Here is a 13,138-nt window from a genome sequence, read left to right as displayed (position 1 = left end):
CACGACGCCGAACACTTTTGTGGCGCTGCCAGATCGCCGCAATAAAAATGTAAACAAAGTGCAGGGCGTTGCCAGTGGCGCATAAACAGCTGTTGCTACCTATTGAATCACCACCGGTTGCCTATCGATAAATCGATGACAACGATAACGACAAGTGAAATTTGCCAGCAAACGCAGTTGTTAACAAGAAATGCTAAATTACAACACATTATTATTGCTGTTAAGAAACAAAAACAAATGCAAAATACATAGTCTCTCTGCTATGCCGACATAGTAGAAACCAAAGCATAAAGCATCCAACTATAACGAAATCTCAAAATTCTTTACTGTCCTCCAGTCTCTTGTTCGTATTTTGTGTTGTGACTTTAATTTAAATGCAATATTTGCTAGCTTAGCTTATAGATTATAAATAAATACAATGTACACATTAATGCATGGCTTCTACAAGCATCTCACACAAAAAGATGAATATTGCGTGGTTATTCTGGGCCTTGACAATGCAGGCAAAACGGTAAGCAAAAAACCAAAGCGATAACAACTTGTTTGGGACACGTTTAAAGTTCGAACGTAATTAAACAAATTGCAGACCTATCTGGAGGCAGCCAAGACCAAGTTTACAAAGAACTACAAAGGCCTCAATCCGGCCAAGATAACGACAACAGTCGGCCTCAACATAGGCACCATCGATGTGCAGAGCGTGCGACTCAATTTCTGGGACTTGGGTGGACAACAGGAGCTGCAATCGCTATGGGACAAGTACTATCAAGAATCACATGGCGTCATTTATGTGATCGACTCCAATGATCGCGAACGCATGGACGAAAGCAAAGTGATCTTTGGTATGTCTTTAAAGTCGATTATTTTAATGATGTTTCATGTTCATATTTCTGTTTGACAGATAAAATGATTAAGAACGAGCTGTTGTCGGGTGTGCCGCTGTTAATATTGGCCAACAAACAGGACCTGCCCGATGTGATGGGCGTGCGCGAGATTAAGCCCGTCTTTCAGCAAGCTGGTACCTTAATTGGACGTCGTGATTGTCTTACAATTCCCGTCTCAGCGCTCACAGGCGAAGGCGTCGACGAGGGCATCAAATGGCTGGTGGAGGCCATCAAACGACATGCTGTAGTGCGTCCGCCGCGTGTAAACGACTAGAGAGAAGCTAATGCTTATAGAGGAGAGGAGAAACACAGGCCAACGAATGATTCCAGAGCGAAACAGAGAAAGAGAGAGAGGAACGTGTACAGAACATAGCGTTTAAACATGTATCAAATACATTTCATATATTTATATAGCTCAACAAGGATAATAGATGTACTATATATTATATACATTTTCAAGAATTGACTTTCACCCAACGCTATTGCTAGCTTATCAGCCCAGTCGATGACGCCGTTTGCTTATCCGAAAACCAAATGAATTTGCCGTGTGGCGTTCTCACGATTGTTATACCCGCTCCCTCTCAGAAACTGACTGCGTATTATAAGCTTGTGTGCCATCAGGAGACATTAATTAAGCAACATTTGTAAATAACTTTCAAAACTTACTCTCTGATTTTCAAACAGCTAGAAGCCTTGAATACTCATCCATTGTTTGTAATTCGCTCACTATTTTAAAATGGTAAACTGTTTAACTAACATTTTATGACTCAGTGATAGAGAGTCGAGTACGCTCAACTATCGCGCTTACCTGTTTCTTATCAGGGCTGAGCTAAAAAAGCGAGATAAGTTAGTGTGAGTGGCTTTTGGTATGCCTGACATGGCAAAAGCAATATGAGAGCGTCTAGTTGTTGTGTGATAACTACTATACTACCTCTAGGTCTATCTGCAGCTCAACTGCAGCCAGCCCCATGTCCGCGATGTCGATGAATGGGAATGAATGCCACCCCATATATAATAATGTTCAGTCAGTCAGTTAGTCTTCTGTTAGTGGCACAACCGCACGGATTGTGGCGACCACACACAACATTATATTATACTACATTATAATACAAGTCAACATATTTGTAATATCGTGTCTCATGTGTGCAATAACCGCAGATCAGGGCGCCTTAACAGTCATAATTATAATGAACTCTATGATCGGTGCTGTTTCTTTATAACGATCTTCGACTCTTGTTTGCGTTCGGTATCGATGCATCATCCAGAAAAACGAGGAAAAACAAAAAAAGGAAAGCAAAAGAGCGCGTGTGTCTGTGTGTGTTTTTTGGGGGGAGGGATTGAAATCGTAATTACATATAAATGTACATTAGATAACACCTACACACGAATGTGGAGCACACTGTCGTCGTCGTAGTCGCTTATCATTGATATTATACCACCAACGTGTGGAGTGAAAGAGTTTTATTTATTTTCGTGTGTGTGAGTGTATTTACGAACAACAACAAAAAAATACGCCGCTATTATCGTCATGTATCCCTATTACGAGCAGGATTGGAGTGTTTTGCCACCGGAAAACAATCGCAGGTTAGTATTCAGTTTTTAAATACAAAAATGACGTTATATTCTTGTGAGCGATGCGTTCCTTTGCGATATCTTGCGATTACATCGGGCGGCAGGCCTATCGATAGTTGACGATAACACAGCACTGCTGTTGCTGCTACTGTCAAAAATACGAAATGTCAACCGCTTGAGCGCGCTAGCGCTCTCTCGCTCTCACTGCTGTTGGGCTACACAGAAGACAACTACTACTACAAAATACTACTACTACTACTGTTGCGCTCATCCATCCATCGTCAACATTTGTGTGGACGGAGCATTTTTGTCGCGTTGTTAAAATTTGCATTTTTTAGAAGTTTTGAAGGCGGCCAGGTTGCTAATAAAACCCAATAAAATAAAAACGTATACATTTAGTGCATGCAAACTATGAAAAGCCATTAAAACGCACACATACACACAAATTAATTAAATGTTTCGTTTTCCTTGTGACCAAAAAGCAGCATACGCTTAACGCTCATTGCTGTGTTGTTGTGTGCGTGTGACAAGTGTATATATATATGTGTGTGTGTCTCTTTTGATGTGTCTATGTAACTTGGGCTTTCCAATGAAATCACATTAACCCGAAAAGAGTAATGCAATATTTTTGCAAAAAAAATACGTGTTAAGTTACAAGTGGCATATGGGGTTGTGAATGGAACAAAACGACGCATACGTGTTTCTCACTGTGATTTTATGCAAATACATACATACAACAAATATATATGTGTTTTTGCAACGCATGCAATGCACTCGATATAAAAAAAAGTGCCGTGCATATCGATATCGAGAGTATCGATAAGAAAAACAACGCACGAATGACGGCAGCTGTTTTGGTTTTTAGCCATGACTGGTGACTGACTTTGTAACCAAACTGTGTGACTGCCGTTCGGGCCTCTTTAAACCAAAACCAAAAAGTGTGATCAAGTTTTTTAAAGAGTTAATTTGATGTGGCAATTGCGATTGCAATAATTTCACGTTGTGTTGTGCAGCTGCTAGCAAACAAATAATAGCGTTTGCAGGATCTATACAATTAATTAGCAGTTACGCTATAAATTCCAATTGGATTTTAATACGCCTCTCTTTCTCTACATATGTGTGCGTGCTGTAGTGTGTGTGTGACTGTGTGAGTTGCTGTCAACTCAATGCGCGCTAATCGTCGTCTACCTTGGCTTATGCTTCAAGTGCGGTTTTCGTATTATTCACACAACTGAATTAATCATTTCATCAGCATAGGGGCAGCAAACAAAACTGTGTTTTGCATTCTTTGAGTGTGAGCCTGCCATTTCTTTTTATTTTTTTGTCGTCTTAATTAACACCCTACACAGCCTAGCCTACTTTTTGCTGCCTTGCGTTGCGCTGCGCTTCGTTGGCCAGCACTGGCCAACTACATACATATGGACACATACTTACATATGTGTATGCCCATCTAAAAGGTACTTCATTGCCCATGCATAAAGTACAAATCTATGTATGCGTTTGTAAGCTTAGAGCTTTTTTGTTTGCATTGAACGGCGACAGATCATATGTACGCACATCCATATAACTGTATATTTGTTTTAAGCCTCAGCTTACGCACACATTCATAAATATATACATTCATACATATGTATTTTTGTATGTAAACGTTTCATAACTAGCGCAGTCAGCAGCAGCACTGTGTTGATTGTGCTGATATTGTTTGTGCGTGCATGTGTGTGTTAGTAATAACAATAAAGAAGCCCAGCATCACCGTCCGATATCAAGAGTGAGCAGCATAGAGAGAGATCGTGAGCGAGAGGTAGCTAGTTAGCAGCTAAAGTTCATATTGCAGTGTTAAAAGTTTTGCAAGTGCAACTCAGTGTATGCGTATACATGTGCATGTGTGTGTGTGTGTGCGTGTGTGTGGGAGAGCACAAGAAAAGAGAGACCAAAAATTGCAAGCAAATAGCGGCCGGCTGTCAATGTTGTTGTTACTGTTGCTGCGATCGCAACGCAGCTGTAACAACAGCAACAACTAAAGGTGTTTGCGTGTGTGAAAGCATAGGCCGGCAAGAAGAAGCAGCAGCAGCAACGGCAGAAGAAGAAAAAGTGCTAAGATAAAGAGTTGAACAAGCAAACAACAACAGCAACAAAAAAAAAGCAAACAAGCAACATCAGCAGTTTCGTCTGCTTGCCACTACCAAAGTGCTACAAAGTGCGGCCGCCGCAGCAGCGCAGTAGAGCAGTAGCATCGCCTCACAATGAATTCCGAGCATGGGTAAATGCCTCAAATAAATACAGTGAAAACGGGAGTGTTCACTGCATATGCGCAAAATATTCACTATACTAATGTTGACTCTTTAATACTCTACAGATTCAATCCAGCCTTCAATATGGCCACCATACGCCAGGCATTCACAGAGGCCGTCGAACGAGGTATGCAAAATAGAAATGTGTTGCCAACCAATTCAAGCAAGCATCCAATTGGAAATGCCTTTTTTGCATTGCCATGCTTTTGCCTACTTGTACGCGTTGCCAACCTAAATGCATTTGCCTACATGGCTTGTGTTGCCAACCAACTCAACTAATCATCCAACTTGAATTGCCTTCGCCTACGCGTGTGCGCACTTCGTTCTCTTTCTTTCATTCGTTGTTGTTGTTGATGTACAGTGAGAATGCCGACGCCCACACGACTGCGTGATCTTATACGGCAGATACGAGCTGCCCGAACGGCAGCCGAGGAGCGAGCTGTGGTGAACAAAGAGTGCGCCTACATACGCAGCACATTCCGTGAGGAGGACTCCGTCTGGCGGTGAGCACAGTCTCTCTTTTTTTTTAAGTTGTCTTTCACTAAGCAAGCAATATTAACCTTTGACTCTCTTTAGTTGTCGGAACATTGCCAAGCTGCTGTACATACACATGCTTGGCTATCCGGCGCATTTTGGCCAACTCGAGTGTCTCAAGCTGACGGCGAGCACGCGTTTCACAGATAAGCGAATTGGTTACTTGGGCGCCATGTTGCTGCTGGACGAACGTCAGGATGTCCACTTGCTGATCACGAACTGCTTGAAAAAGTAAGCTAATGGAATTTATTGAAATAGTATCAAGTTAAGCTTAGCTTCAGTTCAACTTTGGCTTTAATTGTAAATTAATGCAAAAGCTAAGCGATGAGATAGAGGAAAGATCTTTAAATGAATGTCAGAAAACATGAGGATTGCAGGGAAAGCTTTAATCCATAAGATAAACAGCAAGAGATATTGTATAAACTTTACCGAAACTTTAAGCAATGTATTCTTATGCTAAACCACAGATTAATTGTCATCTAAATGGGCTCTAAAATAACTAGATATTTGTAGTGCAATGTAAACTGCAAACCCAATGTTTCAACATAGATTGAATAATTTATACAGCTCTTTGGATTACTTTATTACTTCTTTATTAATATCTTACTACCTTACCTTAGTATCTTTCTACCTTGCAACTTACTACGTACTACTTACCTTAATATTTTGCTACCTTATTATCTTGACTTAATACTTTACCATCTTATTACTTACTACCTTATGTTAGTATTTGACTACGTTATTACCTTATTATAAGCATATTCAATAAGCATACCATTTAAATGATTTGTTATTGAAATTTGTGGCTTAACGACTTGATTAATCTATCGTTTCATTTGCAGTGATCTGAACAGTTCGACACAGTTTGTGGTTGGACTGGCGCTGTGTACGCTGGGAGCGATTGCATCGCCGGAGATGGCGCGTGATCTGGCCAGCGAAGTCGAGCGATTGATGAAATCGCCCAATACGTACATACGCAAAAAGGCGACACTTTGTGCATTCCGTGTCATTCGACGTGTGCCCGAGCTGATGGAGATCTTTTTGCCAGCGACACGTTCGCTGCTCAGTGAGAAGAATCACGGTATGACATAGAGAATATATATGAATTTAAACAATAGTTAATTGAACACTCCCAATTTTATAGGCATACTGATAACCGGCGTTACGCTGATTACGGAAATGTGCGAGAACAGCTCGGATACGTTGATGCATTTCAAAAAGGTAAGTTTGCTGGACGTGACGGCTCTGGACGGGGACCCAAGGCAGGCAAAGAGAGACAACAAATAACAAAAAAAAAAGAAAAAAAAAACTACTAAAAAAAAAAACAGCTTCAACAGCTAGCAACCAGCGTGGTTTTGCGATCCTCTCATTGAATTCACCAAACCAAAAACAAAATGAAAAAACCCATCTCGAAACGTTTTTGGGCAGCCTAATGTATCTCGTTATTATTACTTGTTGTATACTTTCTATATACATATATTTTACTATTACTTCTATATATATGATGTATATTGAATATTGTGAATTCATCTTTTTCGTTGCTCCCCTTTTGGTCAAACCAAAACGGATCATTCATCTACTCGTATATTTGTTATTGTCCCACAATTTGTCTTCGTTTAATTGTATTATTGTTTTTATCGCTTTGTAAACACATTAATTGAAACCATTTTGACAAAACGACAAACCAAACACACACATATTTTGTATTCTACTTACAAAATTAACGCTTGTTTGTTTTTGATCGAAAACCGCGCAAAACACAAAATGAAATTTGTTGTAATTTGCTTGCCAGGATAGCGGAAATCGAGAGGTATGATTGCGATTTGTGCCTTTATTAACAAATAATATTCGTATTTCCCCTCTTAATTGTCAATATTATTATCGTTGTTGTTGTTGTTGTTCTAGTTCTTGTTGTTGTTTAGTGTTGTTCTTTTTGTGTTTTTTTTTCGTAATATAATATTTCACCCCCTTGTTGGCTTATATTTATTTTACCGTTTTTTCCCTCAATTAATTATTTTAGTTAAATAATTTGCTGCAATATTTCTCTGAGTATCTTCCCACTCGCTCTTGTACACTTGCACAGACTAGCGCTGTTGCACTTGCACACACGCACACAAATTACACGACACACTTTTTAGATTTGCCAACTCTTTTCCACACACTATCTTTATATTTCCCTCTCTCTCTCTCTTTCTCTATTTTCCCACTTTTAATGCACCTATTTGTTTGTCCAATTTGCACATTTAATACGTTCTGCTTTCTCTCTCTTCGCTTTCACTTCTGGTGCAGATTGTGCCGAATCTGGTGCGCATCCTGAAGAGCCTTATCCTGGGCGGCTATTCACCGGAGCACGATGTCAGCGGCGTCAGCGATCCGTTCCTGCAGGTGAAAATCCTTCGCTTGTTGCGCATTCTCGGCCACAATGATCCGGATGCCTCCGAGGCGATGAACGATATATTGGCGCAGGTGGCCACGAACACGGAGACCAGCAAAAATGTGGGCAACACCATTCTCTATGAGACGGTGCTCTCCATTATGGATATACGGTAAGTTAAGCGATTATTGAAATATTTCAAATTATTTCTTTACTAACAAAAGCGTAAGTGCTCTTACTTTGTGACAGAAGGAAATTTATTTCCGATCCTATATAGTATATACTCTAAAACCATATTCTTATATAGCAAAATAATGTATTCATATCCGAATGTCTGTCTGTCCGTTCACTTAAACAATTTTATCTCAAAGACTATGAAAGATAACTTCTTAGCGTCTAGCTGGTAATGCTTGTCTTTGTTAAACACAGCCATTTTTATTTCTAAATTAGTTCACTTTCCACAAATTGACTTAAAAATGGAATAGTTAGAAAGTTATCAATTCCAAATTTAAGTTTTTAAAAAGCTGTTCCTTAACAAGCGAGGTTGTTTGTTAACTGAACTGTTTTCACAGAAGGCTGTAATGTTAATGTTTCCAGTTCTGTTAAACATATTGTTATTAAGATGTTCATATTTTCAAATAGGGAAAAAGATAAGAGCTATCTAACTATCAATCACTCTTAATTATTATTTTTTTATTAGTTGTCTTCTTTGCGTTCTGATTAAATTGTGTAACGTAACTAAGTATAATTTCCTATATATTTGCCAAGTTTTTTCATAAACCTATTACATAAATATTTTGCACTCTTCTGTTACAGCTCGGAGGGCGGTCTGCGTGTGCTGGCTGTGAACATTCTGGGTCGCTTTCTACTCAACTCGGACAAGAACATCCGTTATGTGGCCCTCAACACACTGCTGCGAACAGTGCACGCGGACACATCGGCTGTGCAACGTCATCGTACAACCATTTTGGAGTGCCTCAAGGATCCGGATGTCTCGATACGACGCCGGGCAATGGAACTATCGTTTGCACTGATCAATGCACAAAACATACGTACAATGACCAAGGAGCTGCTGCTGTTCCTCGAGAAGGCCGATGCCGAATTCAAGGCCCAATGCAGTTCGGGCATGATCTTGGCCGCCGAACGTTATTCGCCGAATTCACGTTGGCATCTGGACACCCAGTTGAGTGTGCTGATAGCGGCTGGCAATTATGTGCGCGACGATGTTGTCTCATCCACCATACAGCTGGTGTCGAGCAGTCCGGTGCCGGAGCAAACATATATCACGAATCGCTTCTGGGAATCGCTGCAGGTGGCCAATCATTGTGAAGATAAGCAGCCGCTGCTGCAGGTTGCCGTTTGGGCCATAGGCGAATACGGTGATCTGTTTATGTACGGCGCCAATGAGGATGGTAAGTCGAAAGTTTTCTTCTTTATATACGATATATGTTTATAAATGCATCCCCATTCTGTATACAACAAAATTATGCAATTATCTGCAATGCTCAGTTTTCTAATCTCCAAAGTCGTATTGCATTTGTTTGAAGCTTAACAGCTTTTATTCTTTAAACTGAAACTTTTGATAAACAAAAAGTGCAGTTAAATCAATCAGTGGCATCATTTTAGGTGCCAATAACATTTGAATTAAAATTGTGCAATATATTTAAATTGAATTCCATTTCTTTACAGAGTTTGAACGTCCCACGGAGAGCGATCTGATCGCTGTGTATCATAAGTTTTTAACCTCTGCTCAAGTGTCGACCACAAGCAAGCAATATGCGCTCGTCTCCTTGGCCAAGCTGAGCACGCGCCTCCAGCAATGCGTGGAGTAAGTGAACCTAATTCTTTGACTGCCTTCAACTTTATATTAATGATGTTACTTATTTGTGTTGTTGCAGAGAAATCCAGGCATTGATTACCTCGTTTGGCAGCCATCTGAATGTGGATCTGCAGCAGCGTGGCGTTGAGTTTACGCAACTCTTTGGCAGCTATAAGCATTTGCGTCCACCGCTGCTGGAGAAGATGCCCGCCATGCAGATCAGTCGCATCAGTTCGCAGAATGGCGAAAGCGGCGGCTCCTTCGATGACAACAGTCCCGATGTCATCGAGAATGGCATCGAGATTGGCGGCAGTGGCGCACATCCGTTAATCGAAAGCAATATGAATACCATGGGTGACAATACGGTAAGCAGCCGAGTTAAATTTGTATATCAATTCACTTGCTAATATATCTTTATTGTAGAACATTCTATTGGATTTGTTGGGCAGCACAGATCTGTCGGCGGGTGGCCCAAGCGATTTGGCCATGGCCACAGATCTATCGAATGCGGTGCATAAAAAGAATACACGCAATGCCAACAATGAGACGCCGTCCACCAACAATCAGGATCTACTCGATTTGCTCGATCTGGATATGTCGACACCATCGACAACAACGTCCGTTATGGGCACCACGGATCTGGGCAATGTCAACAATATGATGAACCTGCGTGGCATCGATTTAAATATGGGCTTTGGTGGTGGCGGTGGCGTCGGCAGCGGCGTTGGTCTTGGTGCCATCGATGCCATGGCCAGCAGCATACCCACAAATGGCAACGATTTGGCTAGTATGTTGGGCGGCCTCGGTGCGCCGGCTAATAATGCTGTGCTGCCGTCGCTCGGTGACGATAATTTGCTCGGCGAACTAAATGCCACAACGACGACAACCAACAATGTGACAGTGGTAAACATTTGTCGAATATCATATCTATAAATCGTCTTATATTAATGCTGTATATTTGTTTAGCCTCCGCAGGGTCCCAAGTTGACGGCCCTGGACAAGAATGGACTGCTGGTGCAGTTGGTGCCGTTGAGGGGCAGCGATTGCATGAAGATATTTATGACAACCACAAATAGCTCAGACAATACATTGGAGCAGTATTTGCTAAAGGCAAGTGATGCAATTTCACTTATATAAATGCATTTATTATAATTTATAACCTTTTACATTTTGCAGGCGGCGGTGCAGAAGAGTTTCGAGCTGCAAATGCTGCCGCCATCGGGTTCGGTGCTGCCGCCGGGTGGCGTTATAACGCAGGAAATGCGCGTCGTCGCCACATCGAATGTAAGCTTGCAAATGTATAGCATACTTTTCAGCTGTGTAACTAACTTTTTCTTCACTTTTTTTAGGCGGTACTGCGCATGCGTTTGCGCATTCAATACACGCTCGATGGCCAGCAGCTGGTGGAGCAGACGGAGGTTAGCGGTTTTCCGGATCAGCAGCCGCCTATTGAATAAGCAACGTGTATTATCGCAAGTGTGTTAGCTTAAAGACCACACACACACACAAACACGCGGACACCCACACACACACAGTGACAGAGTAGAGCACAGCTAAATACAGAGAGGTTGCCACACGCATATATATATTGTAAAATAAGTTAACACAGTGAACCACAAGCACACACATACCACCCACACACACAATCGCGCCCATTTATTCACACACAGGATAAGAAAGCAGCCGCAGCAACAGCAGCTACAACCTACGAAGTTCATCTCTTCACTTGTCACCAAGGATATAATTCTCTTCTCATTCAGCTAACTCATGTAACATCTTCAGACTGCTCTTCTGCCTCCGTTAATTGAGCCATCTTCAATCGATTAAAAGCGAATATACTATGGGAATGTGTGAACCTGAATGATGAGTATAATGCGATTTGAAAACCATTTTTTTTTTACTCTAGTACCAATTATATATTTATAATTTCTACATGTGTGTGTACGTGTAAAAGCTCTATCAACAGTTCTTTATTTGTTCTTGTCAAAACTATCGTTTATCTTTTTTAGAGTCTGCAATTCTTATTTAATATTCTACTATTACTGCTTTAACAACAACTACAACTACTTCTATTATTATTATTATTAATATTATATGCTATTATTATGGTTATTATGATTTTTTGCCTTTATTTTCCGTGTGTGTAAACCGTTCTGTGTAAAAGACAACAATTCAGTTTTAATATAAGACAATAAAGTCATTTGAAAGCGTCAAGCCACATAATAATAATAATACATTATATAGCCACTACACTACAATTGTAAATTGCAACAATTACCAAGACAACATCAACAACAACAAACACAACATGAATGTGACAAAAAAAACAAAAATTGTGTATACTTAGCAAAAAAAAAAAAAAAAAAAAAAACTGAAGAAAAAAAAAGGCAGCGCATTTATTTCAAGCTTAGCATTTTTCAGAAACAAAAAAAAGAAAAGTCAAGAGCAGAGAGCTGATCGATAATAAAAGAGTCAATGGTATATCGATCGATCGAGCGCTTGCTTAGCGCATAGTTATTATTATTATTACAATTCTTATATATATATATATAGATGAAACTTAATTTTTGTTATATATGTATGTATGTGTAATATGTATTAAGCTCGTATGAATTTTTTTTTTTTTGGGTTTGTAACCAACTAAGAAGAAGGCTCTTAAACGGCAGGCTGCACATTGTGACGTCACATAATGGAAGTCTGGCGACTGCCCTTACACACACACACACACACACACACAGACACAGACACATAAACACACATATAGATACATGCAAAATGCAATTTGCAATTGCAATTGCAATTTTAAAAAAAGCTCAGCACACCGTGTGGCCTACATTTCCACATTCTAATAACCGATAAATTGTTATTTCCTGTGCGCACGTACTTAAAAAATTAAAAATTATATTACAACAAATAAATTCAACAGAGAATGAAACTGCACGAGCAGAAAGCACTGTGGAAAAACTAGATAATTATAATATACATATATAAATATAACAAAAATATACAGAAATGAAATTAAAAAAAAAAGAGAAAACCACAACAAATACTATATATATACATAATTGATAACTGGTAACACTTAGTTTTTGGGGCGGGAATGGGGAACGGTAATTAACAACAAATAATGTGAAAAGAAACCAACATTTATCTACTATTATTATGTATGTATTGATTATACACACAACAAACAAACAAATATAACAATAACAGCAACAAGTAAAGAAATAAAACAAATGTCATGCAGCAGATTGAGAAATGAAAAGAAAAAAACCGAAAAAATAACAACTAAATGAATAACAAACAACATTAACATATTGTACAATATCTTATATATATTTTTTTTGTATTCATCAAAAACCTTTGAGCTGAAATAAACACCAACATTTTGTTTTATCAAAAGACAAGATATCGCCGAATCTTTGCTTACGTACCTAACCTCAATATTCCGACTGCGAATAACCTGAAACTAAACACTCGCAATTTTCTAATAACTTGGCTATAAATTTAATACAATATTCGCAACCTCAAATCAACAACTTGTGAAAATTTGTAAAATCGTTAAAAATACATAAACGGAATTTAACGTATTCATCATCATGGAACATCTTTTGGCACATCCTTGCAATTGGTTTGGGTGCCAGCGTTCCGTTGATTGCACTCTTCG

General features: G+C 39.6%; 2 protein-coding genes across 8 annotated transcripts; both read left to right on the top strand.

Moving 5' to 3' along the window:
* Positions 1-139: 139 nt before the first annotated feature.
* LOC132795098 (ADP-ribosylation factor-related protein 1) lies at positions 140-1,309 on the top strand. The gene is made up of 3 exons (XM_060805550.1): positions 140-511; positions 587-839; positions 899-1,309. The coding sequence occupies exons 1-3, from the start codon at positions 419-421 to the stop codon at positions 1,153-1,155; spliced, it is 603 nt and encodes a 200-aa protein (XP_060661533.1). The 5' UTR covers positions 140-418; the 3' UTR covers positions 1,156-1,309.
* Positions 1,310-2,095: 786 nt separating this feature from the next.
* LOC132795096 (AP-1 complex subunit gamma-1) lies at positions 2,096-12,536 on the top strand. Of its 7 annotated transcripts, none has more exons than XM_060805545.1 (16): positions 2,664-2,810; positions 4,501-4,713; positions 4,810-4,871; positions 5,106-5,247; positions 5,321-5,509; positions 6,121-6,359; positions 6,423-6,499; positions 7,071-7,088; positions 7,568-7,824; positions 8,469-9,064; positions 9,342-9,480; positions 9,551-9,836; positions 9,895-10,374; positions 10,438-10,581; positions 10,648-10,755; positions 10,821-12,536. In XM_060805545.1, exons 2-16 carry the CDS (start codon positions 4,697-4,699, stop codon positions 10,926-10,928), a joined length of 2,862 nt encoding a protein of 953 aa, XP_060661528.1. In that variant the 5' UTR covers positions 2,664-2,810; positions 4,501-4,696; the 3' UTR covers positions 10,929-12,536. The 7 variants fall into 7 exon arrangements, with proteins under 7 accessions (XP_060661526.1, XP_060661527.1, XP_060661528.1 ...); XM_060805546.1 differs by lacking the exon at positions 2,664-2,810 and adding an exon at positions 2,823-2,840; XM_060805548.1 differs by lacking the exon at positions 2,664-2,810 and adding an exon at positions 3,053-3,067.
* Positions 12,537-13,138: the final 602 nt, after the last annotated feature.

Source organism: Drosophila nasuta, chromosome X (assembly GCF_023558535.2).
Source record: "Drosophila nasuta strain 15112-1781.00 chromosome X, ASM2355853v1, whole genome shotgun sequence".
Taxonomy (NCBI): Eukaryota; Metazoa; Arthropoda; class Insecta; order Diptera; family Drosophilidae; genus Drosophila; species Drosophila nasuta.
The sequence above is the reverse complement of the archived record's forward strand: the minus strand, read 5'-3'. Positions and strand labels throughout refer to the sequence as shown.

Bases quoted from the DNA above. Each gene is read 5' to 3' on its own strand.
- LOC132795098 (XM_060805550.1), top strand. From the start codon at position 419: ATGTACACATTAATGCATGGCTTCTACAAGCATCTCACACAAAAAGAT. The intron at 512-586 runs GTAAGCAAAAAA...AACAAATTGCAG, and splicing joins TTGACAATGCAGGCAAAACG to ACCTATCTGGAGGCAGCCAA. The intron at 840-898 runs GTATGTCTTTAA...TCTGTTTGACAG, and splicing joins CGAAAGCAAAGTGATCTTTG to ATAAAATGATTAAGAACGAG.
- LOC132795096 (XM_060805543.1), top strand. From the start codon at position 2,410: ATGTATCCCTATTACGAGCAGGATTGGAGTGTTTTGCCACCGGAAAAC. The intron at 4,872-5,105 runs GTATGCAAAATA...GTTGATGTACAG, and splicing joins CACAGAGGCCGTCGAACGAG to TGAGAATGCCGACGCCCACA. The intron at 9,065-9,341 runs GTAAGTCGAAAG...ATTTCTTTACAG, and splicing joins GTACGGCGCCAATGAGGATG to AGTTTGAACGTCCCACGGAG.